This window comes from Nerophis lumbriciformis, linkage group LG35 (genome assembly GCF_033978685.3).
Source record: "Nerophis lumbriciformis linkage group LG35, RoL_Nlum_v2.1, whole genome shotgun sequence".
NCBI lineage: Eukaryota > Metazoa > Chordata > Actinopteri > Syngnathiformes > Syngnathidae > Nerophis > Nerophis lumbriciformis.
Window position 1 is genome coordinate 21,475,584 of NC_084582.2, and position 22,432 is coordinate 21,498,015.

Genomic DNA, 22,432 nt, shown 5'->3' on the forward strand with positions numbered 1-22,432 from the left:
ATGATTTGGCATCTCCCTGGAATGTAATATAATAATTACTTCCTGGGACATTTCCTGTGTAGAAAATGTTTTGCTTAAAAACTTGTAAAAAGGATAGGAGAATCCAAAACAAAACAAAACTGGTGACAAAGTGACATTTTTAACGTTGCAGCGTGAGACCTTTTCCTGAAATTCATCTCCCAGGAGCTTCCTGATTTTGCCTTCAAGTTTCATCTGAACGCAGGAAGCAGAAAAGACAGGAAGGGGAGGGGACAGGAAATGACAGGTTACATCACCAGTGACCCACACCGTGTGCCAAAATAAAGTGCAGACATCCAAAATAAAGTGCAGACATCAGAATGCAGTCAAACCATGTCAATATCTCCCATTTATTAAATGTTATCTTTCATCACTCATTCACTATTTACAAACATTTCATAATTAATCTCTTGCTTCCGAAGTTAACTCCTGACATTCTTTATGGTAGCATTAGTTTAGCAGACAGACTATAAACAAAAACATGAAATAAAGGTTTCAAATTAATTAGTATTTGATCTGATTTAGTACTTTGTGTAGAAAGCCTTCTGGGAAAGCTCAGATGTCCTCAAAATTACCAATTAATTTGAAGCTGTCACTTGGTAACCTATGCCACGCTAGGATCTAACTATCTTTTTTTTTGAGTCACTGCTTTCTGATTGTATGTTTTCTTATCATGCAGAAGATCCATGACATCCTCAGTGTTGAGATTGAAGCCACGGGGATTTGATGCAAGATTTTACGATACAATATTTCCACTCTCGCTGGGATGCTGACCGATTGGACGCTCACAAAATTGCATTTAGATGAAGATTCAATCACAAGCCTCACAAAGGGTTAAAAAAAGTTGCAGGAACTACCGCCTTTTACACCATCACCAGCCTCTCGGTCCATGGCCACATTTGTCTACTACCAAGTGAGAGATGCATGAATTATGATCTCGAATTAACTTTTAGCAAGTTTGAGACAAAACAGATGCAGCCGCAAGCTTAGTGTGTCAACAATAGCAGCGTAAGCTAGCATTTGCTCATTGCTATAAATGCGTCACTAAAGTAGTGTTGGCACTTTACCAATATCGCTCATATTTGGTTAAATTTCAGATCACGACATGTAAATGGAGTATTGTTGGCGGTTTCTGAATGTTTTTAGAGAGAGTTTAACGAGCGCAATACAGGACCCTTGATCTGTTGACTCAACTGTTACCTATTTATTTACGCATAAAAAAGCCAAGCATGTGTGTTCTTGTTCACATAAGGATTGTGAATGATAAACAGCACATTTATTTCCAATGTTTGCGTATTTCCAGTGTGACTGATCTGATGGTATGGTCAGAGTGCAGACATGTTCTTATCGTGATGGAGAATCTACAGAAAATGCCAAAAGGTATTCGGAGCGGAATATTCAAAATGGCCAACAGAATTTATGGCATTTTGTGATTTTTAGACGGTATTTTCACATTGCGGATTGTAAATACAATTGGATAAGGTTTAATGGATACAATAAAGTACATACAGTCAACTTGTTTTGTCCAGTCTACTGGTTCATTAACAGGCTACTGACGCAGTTCATGTTTCTGTTGCTATTCTATCTTTGTTCAAATAAACCTTCCTTAAAAATTATAGACTACAAAATAGTAATTTCCTCCACTGTTTATAAATTAGTTATTGACTTTTGGGCCCTTTTGAAACTATTACCTTATCCAAAGAGAACTTGCTGTGTCCCAGAGAGGATAAAGTGATCTTGTGGGAGCCCACCAAAGTAAAGTTACTGGAGCGACGAATGTTCAGGGCCGGAATAGCAGCAGCTGATGGCAGAGAAGAAAAACTCACGACCGTATCACTCATAGTACTAATGTTGCACAAACCCCTTAAACATCAACCAAGCTCTAAAAATGTGCTGTGAATGAAGAAAAAAAAGGTCAACTTACCTGTCAGACTGTTGCTGGCTTTCTGATATAAAAAAAAAAAAAAGAAGTAGTCTGCATTACAAAAGTCAAGCAGTACATCACAATTCATGCAAGATACTCACTGTTATGGTATTCAGCAGCTTCCTGGGAGTTACCTGCAAATGGAACATAACTGAGACCATGGTTTTGGCAATAAATATTACATTGGCACAAGAATGTTAAATGTAACATACCCTTGACTTGGTGGTGATGCGGTCGATGCCACTGTTAATTACGGAGGTGTGGGACTGGACAGCACAAAAACAAGCACATTACAAATAGGGAAGATTACATTACACATTTTATTTAAAAACACTATGCTTTGGAAATGTTTATTGAAAGCTGTGCACCTTTTAGAAAAACATTAGCATTTCTTAAAGTGTACAAAACATTTGAGGCCGACAAACTGTGTATATGCATGTCATTTTACTTTGATTCTTAATTCAGTTATTATAGAGTCATTTGTGTGTTCTCACCAAGCTGTACACTTCTACATCAATTTCAAAAGTTGAGCGAATATCCTTCCTGAAATGTTAGGACACAGAAGAGGCAATGTATTTATTTCCAAAAGCATACTTTTTCAGCACTTATGCAGTAAATGTGTGTTTAACAGCTCACAGTGTGATGGAAGTGGGGAAAGAAATGGTGTCTCCATTCTGAGCAGTTGCTGCTGTTGCCAGTGGCGTGGCGACGATGTTATAAGCGCCGTAGCGGATCAGAATGAAGAAATAGTGACTTGGACGACCTGAAAGGATTGATTCAATTGACAAAATTAAATTGGCTATCCCATAGCTGTTCATTTATACATGTCATGTATTTTAGTAAACTTGCAGGTATCAGAAAAACTCTTTTTTTTATGAACTTTAAGATAAATGTAATGCTTATGTCCTACTGCAGATCATTATCATATATAGTCAAAAGCATACAATTGTCTGTATAGACAAAATTTTAAGCATTTCACAGTGATACCCTTGAATAGTTGCCAAGTAATTGCAAGCATTTGGCAATGAGATTGTAAAATGCTATGGTTGATGTATACAATAACTATGGCCAAATTAAGCAGTATAATATTAAACAACAATGCAAACAAACCTTTCAAAAGCCATAAACATTTTTCATTACTGTAGTATTTTTTTACCGTTGTAATTCTAAGGACAGAAACTTAATTGTCCTAAATGCAGTAGGTAAACAATATGCAGAGACTAACAAATTAAATGTAATCTCAATCTATGTTAGCAAAAACAGTTCAATAATTATTAAACATCTTGAAGTGCAGTTTTTCTCCAATTGGAAAAACTGGGTCGGGTAATTCGTTTTTTCTTTTTTGTTGCCATACTTGCTCGTTCGTCCGTACTGATGGGCTCATATTGCTCATTCAGTTTGCAAATGAAATATTCACACAGGTACATGTTGCTTTATAATCATAGTTTTTCCTCCCGACTTTTGTTACCTAATTAGCTGGGCTTCTCATGAGCGAGACGCGACTAGCGAGGCGATGTCCGTGTATTCTGCGTGTGTGTAAACTAGCAGTACCGCCTGCTCATACCGGACCACAGATTGTGGATGACTCACAAAAGGATTCACTCTGTTCATTTAATTCTGCTGCCAACAAGCTCAGGTGCTGAGCGCAATGCACAGAGTGAAAACTCGTCTCCAGTTTGAAAGCCACAAAGCCAAGAAGCAATTTATCGATGACGGCAAAGTTATCAAGTTCATTTTAATTTATTGTTCAATTAATTGGTTTATTGGCCCAGGCCAACAATTGTATACATTTTTGTAATGCTTCTGGACATCTTATTTAATGCTGTTTAATGCCCTTCAAGGCCTTATTTTTTGCTAAATCCATTTAATGCTTTTTAATGACCCGCAGAAACCCTAGGGCCTATCTGTGTTAGTTTCATAATGGCACCATCTGCTGGATTAAAAAAGCCACTTCATATGACCTGCAAATATAACTAATAGCAAATTGAACTGTTTTTTCCAAAAATAAATATCTATAATTATGAATGATATTACACCCGCAACCATAGTCAATGAGCCTAAAGTAAACAGAAAACTTACATCAAAATTTACATTGTTTGGCACTATAAGATCTAAATTATCTCACACTTCAGTTTGACCTTTTTTGTAGTTTCATTTAGATATTAAATATTAAGAGAGCAGTGGTGGGGAAGTGCCAGCTGGGGGTGCTGTGCTAGGGGTCGCTCTAAACATGAGCAGATTCCTTAATAATACCAGATCTATCTATCTAGATAGATAGATATTATATATTAAGAGAGCAGAGGTGGGGAAGTGCCAGCTGGGGGTGCTGTGCTAGGGGTCGCTCTAAACATGAGCAGATTCTTTAATAATACCAGATCTATCTATCTATCAATCAGATAGATAGATAGATAGATGTATAGATAGATAGATATAGAGTCATTTTTAAATGAAGAAAAAATCACTAAAAGAATGAAAAACGTGTCCAGATCAGAACAGAATGAAACTCGAAAAATGCTCCGGTGCTGAAAGGTGGCGACTGTCCAGGGTGTACCCCGCCTTCCGCCCAAGGCCAGCTGGGATAGGTTCCAGCTACCCCACGACCCCAAAAAGGGCAAGCGGTAGAAGATAGAACCATTCAAACAAGGGTTGCTCGCGTATGCAGTGCTCCTGCCACCCCACAGGGGGTTCTATTAACACAGATACGACTGTATATACAACGGATACTGCCCTCCAAAATAGTCTCTCTCTTTTTGATGAAATAACAAACTTAGTGTCTAACAATCTCTGTGAACCCTTTCAATCCGGTTTCAGGGCAAATCACTCTACGGAGACAGCCCTCGCAAAAATGACTAATGATCTATTGCTAACGATGGATTCTGATGGGTCATGTATGTTGCTGCTTCTTGATCTTAGCGATGCTTTCGATACCGTCGATCATAATATTTTATTAGAGCGTATCAAAACACGTCTTGGTTTTACTCTTATCTTACTGACAGGATGGAGTGCGTTTCCCATAACAATGTGACATCGGACTATGTTAAGGTAACGTGTGGAGTTCCCCAGGGTTCGGTTCTTGGCCCTGCACTCTGTAGTAACAACATGCTGCCGCTAGGCGACATCATACGCAAATACGGTGTTAGCTTTCACTGTTATGCTGATGACACCCATGCCCCTAAAGCTGACCAACACGCCGGATTGTAGTCAGCTGGAGGCGTGTCTTAATGAAATTAAATGAATGTCTGCTAACTTTTTGCAACTCAACGCCAAGAAAAGGGAAATGCTGATTATCGGTCCTGCTAGACACCGACATCTATTTAATAATACCACCTTAACATTTGACAACCAAACAATTACACAAGGCGACTCGGTAAAGAATCTGGGTATTATCTTCGACCCAACTCTCTCGTTTGAGTCACACATTAAGAGTGTTACTAAAACGGCCTTCTTTCATCTCCGTAATATCGCTAAAATTCGTTCCATTTTGTCCACTAGCGACGCTGAGATCATTATTCATGCGTTCGTTACGTCTCGTCTCGATTACTGTAACGTATTATTTTCGGGTCTCCCTATGTCTAGCATTAAAAGATTACAGTTGGTACAAAATGCGGCTGCTAGACTTGACAAGAACAAGAAAGTTTGATCATATTACGCCTATACTGGCTCACCTGCACTGGCTTCCTGTGCACTTAAGATGTGACTTTAATGTTTTACTACTTGCGTATAAAATACTACACGGTCTAGCTCCATCCTATCTTGCCGATTGTATTGTACCATATGTCCTGGCAAGAAATCTGCGTTCAAAGAACTTCGGCTTATTAGTGATTCCCAGAGCCCAAAAAAAGTCTGCGGGCTATAGAGTTTTCTATTCTGGCTCCAGTACTCTGGAATGCCCTCCCGGTAACAGTTAGAGATTCTACCTCAGTAGAAGCATTTAAGTCCCATCTTAAAACTAATTTGTATACTCTAGGCTTTAAATAGACCCCCTTTTTAGACCAGTTGATCTGCCGTTTCTTTTCTTTTCTCCTCTGCCCCCTCTCCTTTGTGGAGGGGGGCGGCATAGGTCCGGTGGCCATGGATGAAGTGCTGGCTGTCCAGAGAAGGGACTCGGGGTGGACCGCTCGCCTGTGCATTGGTTGGGGACATCGCTGCACTGCTGAACCGTTTCTCATAGTCATTCACATCGACGTCCCACTGGGTTGTGAGTTTTTCCTTGCCTTTATGTGGGGTCTGAACCAAGGATGTCGTTGTGGCTTGTGCAGCCCTTTGAGACACTTGTGATTTAGGGCTATATAAATAAACATTGATTGATTGATTGATGATGTGTCACAATGACACAACAGTGGGGTGAGTAGAAGAAGACTTCATTCAACCCTGACAAACACATTGTTCGAGACAAACAGCAACAATGTGTTTAATGCACAAGTTGATGTCGTGCATTAAAATATTTAGTTTAATTATTATTTGTATTAAAATTCCTGACTTAGTGATGTATTTTGTATTTGTGGTCGTGTTGTCTTACAAACTTATTTGAAGGAAAAAGTGTAAAGAACTAAAACTGAGGAAGGAAAATATTTCAAAAGAAGGAACGTCAATCCTCAATTTCTGGAGCTTTTGTTTCTTCATGCTGTTAACGATCTGTCTAGCTGCAAATGCTGAAAAGTAGTGAGGGCAGAATAATGAATTTATTGACAGTGCAGTGTGAAAGTCGGTGTGTTTATTTTGTAATTAAGTAAACGCAGTCTCAAAGGAATATAACCCGCGGAGACACCTTCAGACGAAACATCCAAATCCAAATTTTGATGTCCGGCCCCTGAGCCCTGGGGCTCTTAAAACTGCGGCCCTCTTCATTATGCAGTTGAATAGCCCCCATTTAGAATGTATATATATACATATATATATATATATATATATATATATATATATATATATATATATATATAAAAAAGACATGTGGTCTTGTATCACATAAGGATTGTGAATGATGAGCAATTTTTTTTTTTTTTAAAGTGCAGTTCCCCTTTAAATGTGGTGCACACTCCGAGATACCGAGGGACATATTATCACACATTGTGTTTCATAATGCAGCCATGCTTCTGTATCATTTAACCCATCACTAATAGCGATAATCAATTATGTGAAGGGGTCATAACAAAATACATCATAAAACGAGGAGTGCCTGTTCAAGTAACACAAAATACCTGCGTGGTTGTGTGAGGAACAGACAAATTCGACCTTGAGAGGAAGTTGAATGTTTGAGATGTTGACAGTCCCTCTGCAGGGCTGCTGCATAACATGTTCCTCCCCTGAAGAATCCAAACATCTCTCCTCCCTCAGCCTGGCCACTTCATCTAAAACTGCAGAGCGCTTCTCACCTAATATATATATCATATATATGGGATATATATATATGATATATATATACACACAGACAACAAGTGAAAACGGTTTAATCAAGTGTAACGACAGCTTCAGTGCTTTTCAGTAACCATGATGATGAAGTAACATTTTGTGGTATACATACAAGACACAAGTAGCAGCTTTTCAGCCTCCGCCTCCTCCAGCGAACCTTGTCCATGCTCTTCATCAGTACAGCAGCTCAGAGCTTGTAGGGTCTGGTTAATGACAATCTGCAGCTTGGCCACTTCTTCATTTAGCATCTGGAGAAACGAAATGGCCAATGTCATAGCATCCACACACTAGTCATCATTGTACCGTGTTCTTTGGGTACACACAGCTATTTTCTCCTTGGTGTTAGTGGATGATTGAGGCTGAGGCTTTTCAGGAAGTTTTCTCTGAAGCCCTGGAGTGACACTCTGAATGGTGGGCATCTCACTCTGCCTTTGTGTACGGTAGGCATCAATACTGTCAAAACACATAGTGAAATGATAGCAGTGAAACCGTTTTACACAGCAACAACAAACATCAATATGGAAAATAAAGCAGTAAAGTCGAAACGTGACTTTTTAACATCGCTGAACAATATTCACAGTCATGCAGCTGGATATAATAGCAGCATGTTTAAAACCACAAAATAAAAGTCAACTGCAAATTAATATATTCAAATCAAGGAAACACGATAAAAAGTGGATTGTTGTGACCAGGAGGCCCTTTCAATTTTCAGTTGAGGGACAAACTTTCAATATAGCTAATGTTCATTTACCACCAACAGCCAAAAGTTGTTGATTTTAGTCCGCCAAAGGGTGGTTACCACATATTTATTTTGATCTCTTTCAAGCTCACACAATCATTAATGGCATATCCACAATACTTGCTTGCTGTCCATCAGACGTGACCATCTCCACTACTTTATTATATAAGTTGTATGAGGCTCAATTCCTGCTGTACGCCTAAAGTCTTTGAGCACCAGAGTTTAAAAAGGAATATACAAGCCAGATGTCATAAAAATATATGTGAATGTGATATGTGAATTTGATGGGAGTGGATCCATCACATTGTACTTGTTGAAAAATGTTTGAGAACCACTGATCTAGAATTCGCTTTCACCAGCTAACAGATGATCATGAACAGCAGCTCAGTATGTCAACACTGCAGTTGCAGAAGCTTGTTAGCGCTTTTAGTTTAAGGCACGACTAAAAATAGTTTCAATCAATCAATCAATGTTTATTTATATAGCCCTAAATCACAAGTGTCTCAAAGGGCTGCACAGGCCACAACGACATCCTCAGTTCAGATCCCACATAAGGGCAAGGAAAAACTCACAGGCCAGTGGGATGTCAATGAGAATGACTATGAGAAACCTTGGAGAGGACCGCAGATGTGGGTGACCCCCCCCTTCTAGGGGAGACCGGATGCAATGGAGTGTTAAGTGTTTGTCTGCGTAAACACTTAAAATAATAATATTGCTAATACTTGGTTAATATTCAGGTCACAAGCTGTATATGGAGTATTGTTGCCGCTTTTGGGGTGCTTTTTTTTTTTTACTTAGAGGCAAAATTGATTACTCCCTTTAGCACCATTGCTAGCCACTTTGAACGAGCCGATTATTCCAAATTAGAATGCAAAAAAATAAAATAAAATTACAAGTGTGTTCTTGTCTCTTATAAGTATTGTTAATGATAGGCAAAATTCCCCCAAAAAGTGTAGTTCTCCTTTAAATTCTAACATGAAAATAAGAGACATTAACATATTTTCCCATTAAGAAACGATATATCCCAATCTAAACTTGTATGAACATATTCTTGTTTAAACAACTTAGATACAGCATACACATCGAACATAAAGGCTGTGCTGTCTTTGCGCAAAGTGATCGATATATAGTCCACAATGTCGAGTTGAAACAGACAGGCGTGTTCAACAGGAAGTAAACTAGCATGATGACATACACCTTAAGTTAAACGAAGTAATCACCCGATTTGCATTTATTTAAGAAAAACCTTCTAAACTGCTTACAAAACAAAATGGAAGAAGGATAACATATTTAAACACAAAAAACATAATGTGGCTCTTATGAAGCCAGGACAATATTAAATGTTTCCTCTGCCAATAAAGTATATTGTGTGTCTATGTATCTTGGTTATTTAAAATAATACAACTTGGTTAAAAGATTTTAGTGTGTGTAAAATTACATTTTATTTTTATTATTTGTTTGTTTTATTTAACTTGGATATTTAAATATTTGCATTCCAATTACAATGTTAAATATTTGAGAAATGAACATTTATTGCATTATAAAATATATACTTGCATTATATGTCTTATCATGACATCAGTGGTTAATTTGGTCTTAATGTTGACAATAATATTGTTTATCGGCAATAATTTGTAGGTCAATATATTTTGAGCAGACGTTTTATGGGTGCAGCCACGTAGCCATCCCTACACACCAATGTAGCTAAGAAAGTAGTTTTTGGCTATGACGGTGTTATTAAAACCACACCTGTACATTATAGCAAACAAATACAGTGCTCACCTGTAAAGAGGAGACAGAGGAGTCTCTTCTGGGGTCAGGGGAAGAGATGGCGAGTATTCTTCCTTGGTGGCTTCCAGTCGCTTGTGTTTTAATTTTTTAACCCCATGATGGAACAAAGTTTAAGTTAAATATCTTTCTAGCATGCCATCAAACTATATAGTTATGAGCTAGTTATCATTTTCTACAGTCGGTGGAGAATTCTTTAGGTTTCTACACAAAATATGATGCAGATTCAAACTTACCAGTGGGGTTACCGCAGCCTCTACAGACTTGCTGAGAGGCGAGAGGATGCCAGTAGGAGGGAATAACAGTTCATCTCCATTGGCTTCAAGCTTCTTAATTTCATCACACTCTTCTTTTTTGCCATTAATCTGGTTGTTTTTACCCTGCTCTGATTCAATAACAACATCCTCTTTTTCTGCGATGCCACGACCAAGTGTCCCCTCGTCATTGGACCGCTTTTCCTCAATTCTTTCAGCATATTCCAACACCTCATCGAACATTTGGTCAATTATTTCAGCAGTGTTTGTCTCATCATGATAGCTGGGTTCAACATCTGAAAATAATCAAATAAAAAAGGTGTTACGAGTATAGTTTCAACAAACATCATTCCAAAATAAATCATCTCAGCTCTAATTATTTAGGATAAAAATTAGGGGTGTCAATTCCACTTTATCTCTTCCAACATTGGAGCCATGAGAATTGGCAAATATAAATATTGATCTGATACAATATTAGCAGGAATTGTACATACATTTATTTTTTAGTGGTGGAATGTTAGAAAAGGTTTGATCAAGTGAAATTAATCAAACAGAGAACAATGGTAGGTTATGTACTTCAATGTTAACTGGTTGTCCAGCTTTGCAAAAGTAAAAGTCTGCTCATGCGTTCCCATTCTTACACCACGTGTTGTGCACCTTAGTTCCATAACCCCTACATAGCACCAAAATGTGCACCTGTTGAAAAATCAATACATGCATGTGAATTTCAGTGTGTATCCACCAGCCCAAGTGTTGCGTCCTACATTCTACCCTCACCTGACACACTTCCTATGGAGGCCTCAGATGATGTTGAGCTATTAATTAACTCCGAATCCAAGATAAATGTAACTTTCTTTGCATGCTCTCCTTCCACAGCACACTTTGAATTGTCTACTGGTCGATCACTCCCGACTGTTGTCTGGCATCCGTCTACCACAATATGCTCCGTTTCTTTAAGAGTCTCTGATGATTGGGTTGTGTGACTATTTAAGTTTGCAACAACACCACCTTTCTCATCAGACACTTGATCCATGTCTTCTTTTGCACAAACCATCAGGTTGTAATTTGGTGGTTGATATCCATTTGCCTCGTAGGGGAACTGCTCTGTTTCTTTCATATCGTCATAATAAATATTTCCGGTGATAGTTGCAGCATCATCCTTTTTACAGGACGATGCCTCTCTCTTGTCTCCTTTAAACACAATTGAAATGTTTTTATCTAATTCCAGGTCTTCTAGACAGCTTTTTGGCTGACAGAGAATCTGTTTTTCCCTTAGTGGGCTACCATTATGTACACTAGGAGACGCAGAAACCCTAACGAAGGAGACCATTAGACGTTCACCATCCTGGATCTGACTGCAGTCAGTATGCTGTGCCACTTCGTTTTTTGAGTTGCTGTTCTCTCTGGATGAATGACACGAAGTCATTGTGGGTTCTCCACCACTACAAGTAGGGTACCGCCACAACCTCGCCTCCTCCTCCGTCGAAATCTCCATAGTTTCTTCATTAGAAGATAATCTACACTCTATGTCCTCTTCTTCAGCCATACTTGACTCAACACGAGTTGATTCTAGCAAGATCTGTTCTTCATCTGCAGGCAGCTCTAACTTCTTATGGTCATCAACACAAGGTACTTTGAAGAAAATAGGATCCTCAGAAAAAGATAGCTGTACTACGGTCCATTCCCTGGGTCGGTCAGAGTGTGGCTGTGCTTCATTTTCAACTACCCTTTTCCCTTTTTCCTCTTTAGGTGTCTCCAGGTCAACATGACCAGTATTGTGCTTCTTCCATTCAGTTGGTAGCTGAATTTCATTGAGGGCCTTGACCTCTACGGATGCTGCAGGAACTTTGGTAGTACATACTGCAGTTGAACATACAGTACATAAAGACAAACATTAGTGTTATGCAAATTGGAACCGATAAAAACAATTTAGTGTACTATATTATTACAGGCAGTGGGCAAAAAAACGTTTTTCGACAATATGACAACAAAAACTGTCCAGGATGTCCCAGACGACTAGTGGACACATAACAAAATGCATACTTTAAAGAAATTATATTTTTACCCACATGTTATTCAATTTGACTATTCCTTGAAGATATCTTGGATATGTGGATCATAATCCACTCCTGAACAAAAATATTTTCAGAGTGAAAGCCCTTGGATTTTGCAATAGTGGGTATATATATATATATATATATATATATATATATACACACACACAAACAAAACTGAAGAAAAAGGAGCAATGTTAAAAAAAAGTGTCTCTAATGTTTTTAAAAACTGCATTTCAACAACTAAAAAAGTTAAAATGCTAATATGTCAGGTGTGCTGCTCTGGCTCTTCTGGAGGCGTGGCCAGCAGTATCACCATTATATCCCCAAATTGATATACTTACTAGGGCTTAAGGGTGGAAAAAAAATATATATGCTACAATACTTTTTGTAAGGATATAGTATAGTTTGTTTTTTTAAATAATAATGTATTTTTTAAATTACGTTTTGGGCTGACTGTACCTCGAAGAAGACTTCTGCAACACCGCTCCGCAAAGCTTGAGTGTACAGCTACCTTGTTGTGCGAGCTGGTGGTGACCAAGACCATACATGAAGTGGACAGTTAGGTTGAGGACATACTGTCGGGAGTTTTATTGTGGTTCATCATTAATACTATTAATTGTTATATCCTTATCCTCAATGCTGTCATAAAGCTATTAGTAGTTATTAATACAACTATTGTTATCTGTATTTATTTCTTATCCTGCGACAAAACACTTAAACCCCTTATCCTATTTTCGGTCTCTGTCCATCCATCATCGCTCGCCTGCGACGGGAAGCTAACAAGCCAAATACTCCAGTCCGTGAACATTGCTCCAAAGTACGGATTTTGTGTTGATTTATAGTGCATACAAAAGTAAACATTGACATTCTCAAAGGGAACAGCTAAAAAGGCGGCAGCTAAAGAAGGACTTCCCCGTCTAGCTCCTCTTTATCACACGGGAAAAAAACGCCAGGTGACCAGCTGATTTTCTTACTCTTGGCGCTGACTTGCTTCCATACGTGACCAGAGAATGAACAAATATACTATAGTACTAAGACTATAGTGGCCATAAACAGTTAGCTTTTACTGCACGGGTGCCCAAAGTGCGCCACAGGGGCCATCTGTCTCCATTTTAGAATAAGGCTGTAGCGTAACAAATTGTGGAAAAAGTTAAGCGGTGCGAATATATTCCGGATGCACTGTAAGTTGTACATTTTCAAAGCAGACCTTACTTTTTATGCCAGTAAGTCTGTGATGCGGGGGCTTGTTGGACATCTGGACCATGACCAGACTCTCCTATACCTAGCTAACAACGGAGAGACTGAGTTATGTGAAAAATAACTATCAGTTATCGGTGTTCTTCAGAAGGGTCTGCTGATTACTATGACTTGCTGCGTATCAGCTGTTCTTAGGCCTCTTGTGAACCTTCCAGCTGTCTCTTTTTCACATTCTTTCTGATGTTATTTCTTTCTTGTGTTGAATGTCCTCCCTGTTTCTCTGATGTATGATTTTTTTTGCATGATAGGATTTCATTCATTACATTGCGTTTCTTGTCTTGTTCTATTTTGTCTTTTGGATGTACAAGTAACTGTCTTATTTTTGTGTGAGGTTTAACGGTTTATTTTGTGTTTTTTTCATTACCCGCTATATTGGTTCTGTTATTCCCCTAATGTATGGTAAGGTTATGACCTCTGTTTTTATTTCAGGTTTTTCTTTGGGTTTCTTCGTTCTTTTTGTTCGAGGTCGAGGAGAGCAGGGGAGACGTTCCTTCCAGGCTGCAGTTCACTTGCTACTGATGAGCCACAAGCGAGCAGAAATGGACAAAGGAAAGTCTACCTTACGGAAATATCAGGTTCAACGCTATGGAAAGTTGTTCTCCCGGCAAGAAATAACTCTTTTTCGCCATGAGAAGAGGCGATATCCCTGCAGCAATCATCTGCATTCTATGTATTGACTCAAACCTTGGCAATGAGACCTTTTTGTAGGCCATGGAGTAGAACTGAACCAGCTGATATTTCTTTGCACTGACAAGAGGCTGGATTACTGTTTGATTACTGATAGATTTTGGGTGTTTTCTTGGCTTTCCCAGCCCCTGTTCAATACTTTCCCCCCCTGTCATTTCACATGATTACACACAACTTAATTTCTGATCTTATTTGTTCCACTTTATTTGTATGTATGGATTACTCAGTTTGTTCCTAACATCTGGTGAAATTTGAATGTCAATAGCATTTTTGGAAATATATTTAGTTAGGGTTAGATATGTATTTCAGCCGCTGTATATAAAATAGTAACATTTCCTATATTGGGTTAGATTTTTTTTATTCCATATCGCACAGAACTATCTTGAAAACATTTTTTTACCCAGTTGGGTGGTTTGTTTTTTATTGTCATTACTTTCCAATCCAACAAATTCAGCATACTGGTCTGTTGTTGATGACCACATCTTACGCATTTGGTTTCAAGACAAAATATTCACACACTGGAACATTTGGATTTGCCATGTTCTTTTTTCCTCCTAATTTTTGTTACCATGCGGTACTACTCACTAGCAATTGTTGAGGTTCTGTCGCTGTAACCTGTGTGTGTGTTAGCGAGCAACCCCACCTCCACCTACAGAGACAAAGATAGTGGATGATATACAAGAGGATTCCCTCAGTTTGTACGAGTGAAGGTTAATTGTGCTACTGATCAAACCCTTTCTCGCCCTGTTTGGAAGCGAGAGACGAAGACACACGAACATGGCAATGTATCGATACTGACAAAATTATCAAGTTCATATTTATTTATGTTTTCATTCATTCATATGCTGATTTATTGAGTATTGGCCCAGGCTTAACTGTGTAAATGTTTAGCAGAAAGTGACCTAAAAGACAGATTTTAGTGCTTAATTGGATCTTTTATGGCAAAGTACTTTAATTATTTATCAGCTGACAAACATTTTTGAATTTTAGATGCAGTTTTCAAGAAATTGCACTCTTTTTTTCCTCATTTGACACCTCTACTTGCAATTTACTAATGCAAAATCTGAACTTGTCATTTCCCCAGGTGTTAAGGTTTAGTTTAGCAGTGTATGCTTACTCAGCTTAATGAAAAAGTAGTTGACATTTTTTTTTATATAGAAAACAAATTAGATGTACCGGTAATGTAATCCTAACCTGTTAAAGATGAATTCTGTGCTCCCGACATGATCGTTTCGCTGAAGCTGCCATCTTTCATCTCTGCATCCAACTGCTGGGGAAAACAGCTATTGTCAGTTTTAGCACTTTAAGTTAGCCAAACATTAGAGATAAGGTTTATCTGAGATAAAAGTCGTAGTTATAAGCAAAAGTCCATCGTTCCTGTATGGAATGTCTGTTTAAATGAAACACACCTCATGTAATGTGCCCCCAATTAACAGCCACACAACACCAATGTTGAACTACACACCAAACAATTGTGATTGTGCACACAATGTTTAGTTGTATTTATTCTTGTTTTTCATTGTTCACATATGCAAGTGTAAATCTAAACTGCTCAGAAGGTTGGTAGGGTGCACAATCCCAAAAGTATACATGCATATTTAAAAGAACATGGCCAAAGAGTAACACTCACATCCCACGGTCGCATGGGAGGCCATTGCACCACCCTTTTGATTCTTGGAGTCCAAGAAGGGGTTGAAAAGGTGGAGGGTGTCCTTTCCTGTTTGTATTTATTATGTACAAGCATGTGAATTGTACAGAATAGTATATGATTTTTACGTTGGATGAAGCCAAATTAGGTAACCAAAAACACATGAACTTAATCACTAAAGCACTCAGTGTACACACTTCAACTTCAATTGTATATTACCACCACCATAATTCTATTCAAAGAACAGTTGATCATGTTCGCTGCAGCTTGCCTCTTTTGTTGGAGACATCGAGGAACAGAAGCAGTCTCTAAACACGAGTACATTTTATAATAACACCAGAAGAAAATGCCAGATTTGTTGCTAGTCATTTTTAATAAAAAAGTCATTAAAAGTTCATAGATACCTGAAAACATCTCTATTAAGTATATTGTACAATAACAGATTTTGTAAATGTATGTATACATTTTTGGAGCCTTTTTAAATAAATATATCATAGCAAATTATTCGAGGACGTCATGTGACCACGGCCATAACCACGCCCCCACCGCCACAGGCATCTTGGCAGTCTAGGGGAAATACGGCATACATTATTTGTGGCAGCTGGCCAAAACTCATTTGGTACTACCTGTCTGCCTTTGTACATAAACGTATTACGGGGCGTCCTCTGTTTACGACGGTCCAAACGTGCTCTCAATAATTAATCATAAATGTAATGTTGGCTTGTTCAACTGGCAAACAGCAGCCTGTGTGTGCCGCATATTGTTTTAAACTGTGAGAAGTAAGAGTGAAGAAGGTGAAAGTCTTTATGGCCAGTAAGCGTTGCTTTAAGCAATTTAAGGCTCAAAAGAATAATATCTACAGCAAATTGGTACATATTTAAAAGAGGGGATGACTGTGCTGAACAAGTGTTCAATGTGGATGAGACATGCTTATTTGGAAGTGTATGCCAAACCATACTCGCATCATAGCCAAGAGGGAGAATACAGCACAGGACCATAAAGACTGACTTAATGCTGCTGGTGACACCAAGCTCTTGCCCATGCTGGTGTATCTTGCTGAGAATACCGGGGCGCTCAAGAGTCAATTACCTGTCATCCGAAAATCTAACAAGATGGCATAGTTGACCGTTGTGTTCAGAAGTGGTTCATCTACCATTTTGTGCCAGCAATAAAGTTGTACCTTTGACTTTAAGTTGTTGCTTTTGGTAGACAATGCTCCTGGTTACCCTGCCTATTTGAATGAATTACATAAAAATGTTTGGGGGGTTTGCGTTCCATCTAACACCACTGTCCTGATACAGCCTGTGGTCTACGTTCCATTGTCTCTTTCAAGGCCTCCTACCTCTGTTGGACAATTGCTATGGAAGTGAATGATTTGATCCTAAAGGAATTTTGGAAGTTCTACAACATCCAAGCTGCTATAAAGAACATGATTCTTGGGATGAAATGAATCAAGACAACCATGGTGTATGGAAAAAGCTCGTCCCATTCCCATGGTTTCGAGAACGTTGAGGATGTCACCATGAATGTTGTTAGCCTGAGAAACCGCCTCATTTAGAAGTGTAGGACGGATTAGGTCACAGTGCTGCTAAGATGTCATGAAGCTCATGCAGCTAAACTGACTGTGATACACAATGTGACCAGCAGATGGTGTTTGATAATGATATCCAGGTAAACGTAACAAAGAAGACATGAGCTATAGATGTTTGGATGTATTCATGGAGGGAGGAATAAATGTTTGCGCAAGAACTTGTTGTTCACAACACAAAGTTCGGTCGTTTATAGATGAACAACACTACGGTGACCATAAGAAGCCCTGCATCATGCAGATGAGGCCGGGACAGAGTGAGGGGGGTAGCAACAAGACTGAGATCGCGCTAAAGTGAGAGTCACAGACGCAAAATTCTACAACAAAGTCCTATAGAACGTGATATTATATCAAAGAAGAGGATGTTTATTTATCCTTTCGCTTTCATTTTTCGCCGTGTTTGTTGCATCTTTTTTGCTCCTGTTCCATTATAAAAGATGTCGATCAAGGAGGTGGTTTGCAGTAGAGGAACATTCATATATTTTCAATATTCAGTGTTTTATTGTTCATAGTTAATGTTGTAAATCCCACATGTATTTTCATGTACATTCTGAGTGTCTTTTCAGTAAAAAATTAAAACAGACCATCTCAAAAATGGAATGAACTTTAGTTATTTTACTGAATCATATGACAGTCAGAATGTACATAAAAATATAGAATGTGGGATGTACAATATTAACTATGAACAATAAAACACTGGATATTGAGAATATATGAATGCTGCACTCCTACAGACCACCTCCTTGAGTGACATCTTTTAGAACAACAAATATGCAACTAACACAGCGAAACATAAACGCAAAGGGCAAAAGACACTCGTTATCAAGTTTCTTTGCTCTCTGTAAACAAGCCTTTGTATTTCGCTCAAAAGTGCAGATTCTAACCATTGGATTCATTTCTGTAGTTTGAAAATATCCAGCGAGCCGCTTTGAAATGCTAATTATCTTGTATTATTCCAAGGTGGCCCAGTTAACTGCTTTTTATGCTGTTTACGAGACCCATGTCACGTGACTTCAAACTTGACACCCATTGGCTGGTTCTAAAACAGGATCGATTGCTTAGTTCTTAATTTACCAGAAGTGAGTCTGAAGTGTCGAAAAATGTGCTGCTTCAAAAAGCAGCACATTTTTCGACACTGAATTTTTTGTAATGAAGACACATATATCCTCAAACCTTTAAAACAATGAACAATAATTAGATTAAAAAATATATAAAAACAGGTCTTCATTGTGATACATCCACCATTTTATTTAGTGTTCAAACTAAGTAAATACTTGATTAAGATTCATGATTTCTATTGTGATAAAGCGGTTGAATGAGATTTCATAAAGTTTCACAAGTACAGGACTGATGAAGGAATAACAGTATTTTCATCAAATAAAAAGAAAGCCCACCTGACATAATAAAGGATCAGAGCTGCTCCTCTTCAGCCAGGCATTCGCCTTAATTGGTTGCAAGTGCAACTGGTTCATTTCCTGCTCCCGCTCCTGAGAAGTCACACATCAAACAATAAGACGACACTGAAAAATATCTATTTCAGGATATATTCACAGCCATATAAAACCTTGCAAAAGGGGGTCAATACCGGACAGAAAACAAGCAAACAATGACATGTGCATTAGGTTACAGAGCCACCAAACCAACCTGGCGAATGCGAGAAGCCTGCTTAGAGCTGGGTGTTGCATCACCCTGCAGCTTCTGTTGAATACCAGACACAAGTTCGGAGAGGTTACGTGACGGGGGCTTGGATGGGCTAGGTGTGGCGTCTGGGCCGGCCTCAGAGAACGGTCCTTTAAAACGCTCCATACGCTTATGGAAGTCTTCCTCACCTAAACAAAAAAAACATCCGGAAACATGAAGAGCTTCTGGACTGTTTAGTGGAAGTTCAGTAGTCGTGGTGTAACACACACAGCCAGTAAACAAATTCAGTCAAAGAGGAGAAGAAGATGTAGAGGTTTGAAAATCATTTTCTGGGGTTTAAGGGTCGTATTTGGGAACATCTGGCCATCCTGGTGGAATTTCGTTACTTGAAGCCATCTTAGAAGTATGCTAGCATGCATCGACAGGCTCATGTTTAATTGTTAACATTGTATTAATTTTTAACTTTTTAACCTCATAATCATAGATTTTGTTACTTGGCACCATCGCAGAAGTATGATAGCAGTTCCTCTGCTAGCATGCTAACGTTTTATGCGAGCATTTTAGCTAATTTTGTACTTTTAAACCTATTAATCATATTTTTTTCCATTACATAGCAGCATCTTAATAGTATGCTGTTCCCCTTTTAGCAATCAAACATACCATGAATGTTGTCTGACTGTGTTGGCCCTGATTCTTTTTAACGCCCCGCGGAAACCCTGTCTCGGCTCGGTTGACAACCACTGTTTTTCACTTCCGGGGAGAAGTTACGTGACGGAATACAAGCAATTAAATGTAGATTAAAGTCATCATTGGTACCCTTTAAAGCTCATTTTACCTAATATACAATTCCCCTTTCCTCTGGTACATCTGTGTTCCTTGTTCTATGTTCAGTATTTCCCATTTCATCTACTTGTGGCAGCCCTCCACAAATACATTTAAGGCCGCCGCAAGTACATTTTATATATTTATTTTTTTAAGATTTTGCCATGCAGTAAGTAACATGTCTCCTTCCAAAGTGATATGTGTTTCCATCTCCTGAAATCATGTTCCACAAAACATCGACTACGCTATTTGTTTTAAAATAAAGAGTTTGAGCAACAGGCTTGCGTAGTTAGTCAGCACGTACACACAGCTGGCGTGTGTGCTGTAAGAACAGTAGACTCATTGAAGAGTACAAAGTTAGCGGTCAGTATTTTTTTCTACAGAGTTTTGTGAATATATACCTTAGTAGAAACACTTTTTTTTGTCAATTTTTTATTCCGTTAAAATTTAATTGAATAAACGTTTGTGAAAGATCGCACAAGTTCGCTCTGCTAATTTTCTTTAGCCTACCAATGAGCTGGTCTGTTGTAAGTTAGCATTAAGCTAGCGACATTAGAGCCAACCTTCAATCCTGTATAATTGTATCGCTTTTTTTTCCGTTTATAACTAAATGTATTGTTGATTTATTACGCAAAACTGACTTTTCTTACCTATTGGTACCAGTTTTTGTGTATTTGGGATCTGCATAGGTCCCGGAAATGTGAAATAAAAAAATGGAGGCATTGCGAAGATGTTAAAATATTACTAAGAGTATGTGTTTGTGAAGCACTGAGACAAGCACTTGAATGTTAATTTGCATACTCACTGAGAAGATGATCGTGACAGAATTTGCCTTTGCTCAACAGTGTTGTGATGTCATCACCAGGGTCTGACAGACACCGCTGGGTCAGAGGAGTCACAACTATAATAACAAAAATTTATTTTATAAAACACACTAATATTTATAATACATTTTCTTAACACACAAATTAAAATATATTTTATAACACATATTTCTGCTCGCATTCACTGGAGCGAGTGTAAGCTTTAATCAACACTAAGCCAAAGTGATAACATATCAAGACAAAATGAGAAAAATAATTTAGGTATATCCATCCATCAATCCATCTATTTTCTACCGATTATTCCTCTTGGGATCGCGGAGGTGGCTGGAGCTGGAGTATATTTCTTCACACTTCTGGAAAAAATGTATACATGCTCGACACTAAACGCTGCTTGACAAACTGACAAAGATGCATTGCTTCAAACCTTTCAGAGATTTGGAGTCATTGTGATTATTTTTTAATCAGATTAACAATGATAAATTCACCCGCATTAAAGCATTTATTTTGATAGTCCCATTTATTGTAATAAGTGGGGCTGTCCCGATACAACTTTTTCACTACCAAAAACGTAACCTGCAATATTGGCCAATACAGATATTAATTCGATACGATACCAGCACAAATCATAGTGCATACTTTTATTTTGTAGTGTGGAATGTTAGAAAAGTTTTCATCAAGTTAAATTAATCAGGAGACAATGGTAGGTATGAAAAACATTAACTTTTTTAATTATCTATAGGGATGTTCCAGTGATTTATGCTGCTGACTCCAAAACCGATCATCCATTAGTCAAATTGGCAGATACCAATACCCAACAGATGTATTTCTATAAAAGTTTACATTTATTTATGGTGATTTTTGACAGTGTAACAATATCAACACATTATTTTAAACAATTCCTTACACTCCTTTATTACATACAATTGTTTTAACAAACAAAGCCAGCAGCACACAATAACTAAACAAAATCAAAAACTACTACACTGAGAAAATATCTAATCACTGTAGAAACAATCATATACTGATAGTACCCCTGTGTTACTTTCTGCTGTAAAGCGGTTCAATCTACACTTATTAAACTTTATGAAGCACTTACTTCTTCTGTTGTTTCTAGTTAGCTTAGCGGATAGCTTAGCTAATAGCATGGCTGCTTCTGCTTGCTCTCCGTGTTTAACATTTTTAGGCTCGTCCTCCAATGATAATGGTACATAAGCTATTAAGAAATGCAGTTTATTTGCCATAACAGAGATGGTTATTATTAACTTAGGGGAGCGGCTCTACAGTGTGAATGGAAAATTAGCGGTTAGCTTGTCAGCCGATGGACTAAAAATAAAACAATATTCGCCAAAGGGGATCCACGTTTGCCGATTAATGCCTTTCACACACTTAAAGAAAATTGTCCGATACTGATGGTTGGCCGATCAATGGGCAAATCCTTCATTATTAACAGTCTTGAATGGACTTACCGGTATGCTGTCTTTAAATTGAAGTGAAGCAGTAATTCTGTTTTTGGCAACAATAATTCATGAAATTAAGCTCATGAGGCAGTAAATTGAATGATGCAAACTTGTTTATAGATACTTTCTAATTCGCTTCTGCCTTGGAGACTTTGTATGTGTAAGTAATATGCAACTATAATTATATGATACTTGTTTATATTGACAAATGTGCCGTCTTAAACTGCAGTAATGTTCAATGAAGAACACTGATTACGGATGTCTTGTGTGCTATTTTGTGCTTAACTGTTATGTGCTGCTAACTCCTAGTAGCCTATTG

At 38.1% G+C, this 22,432-nt stretch overlaps 1 protein-coding gene across 9 annotated transcripts in view; it reads right to left on the bottom strand.

Moving 5' to 3' along the window:
- The window catches only part of anln2 (anillin, actin binding protein 2), a 41,321-nt gene that overhangs the window by 8,249 nt on the left and 10,640 nt on the right, over positions 1 to 22,432 (bottom strand). The window contains exons 4-21 of one of the 9 annotated variants that reach the window (XM_061928062.1): positions 20,638 to 20,733; positions 19,014 to 19,198; positions 18,764 to 18,856; positions 15,764 to 15,850; positions 15,328 to 15,400; positions 10,910 to 11,992; positions 10,115 to 10,428; positions 9,873 to 9,952; positions 7,675 to 7,804; positions 7,464 to 7,599; positions 7,141 to 7,314; positions 2,579 to 2,705; positions 2,437 to 2,485; positions 2,155 to 2,208; positions 2,044 to 2,076; positions 1,943 to 1,964; positions 1,710 to 1,819; positions 160 to 213 (exon numbers count right to left, since the gene is read on the bottom strand). In XM_061928062.1, coding sequence (XP_061784046.1) covers positions 160 to 213; positions 1,710 to 1,819; positions 1,943 to 1,964; positions 2,044 to 2,076; positions 2,155 to 2,208; positions 2,437 to 2,485; positions 2,579 to 2,705; positions 7,141 to 7,314; positions 7,464 to 7,599; positions 7,675 to 7,804; positions 9,873 to 9,952; positions 10,115 to 10,428; positions 10,910 to 11,992; positions 15,328 to 15,400; positions 15,764 to 15,850; positions 18,764 to 18,856; positions 19,014 to 19,198; positions 20,638 to 20,733 — 2,900 coding nt within the window. Of the gene's footprint in view, positions 1 to 159; positions 214 to 1,709; positions 1,820 to 1,942; positions 1,965 to 2,043; positions 2,077 to 2,154; positions 2,209 to 2,436; positions 2,486 to 2,578; positions 2,706 to 7,140; positions 7,315 to 7,463; positions 7,600 to 7,674; positions 7,805 to 9,872; positions 9,953 to 10,114; positions 10,429 to 10,909; positions 11,993 to 15,327; positions 15,404 to 15,763; positions 15,851 to 18,763; positions 18,857 to 19,013; positions 19,199 to 20,637; positions 20,734 to 22,432 lie in introns of all 9 variants that reach the window. The other 8 variants (XM_061928061.1, XM_061928065.1, XM_061928064.1 and 5 more) reach the window with 8 other exon arrangements.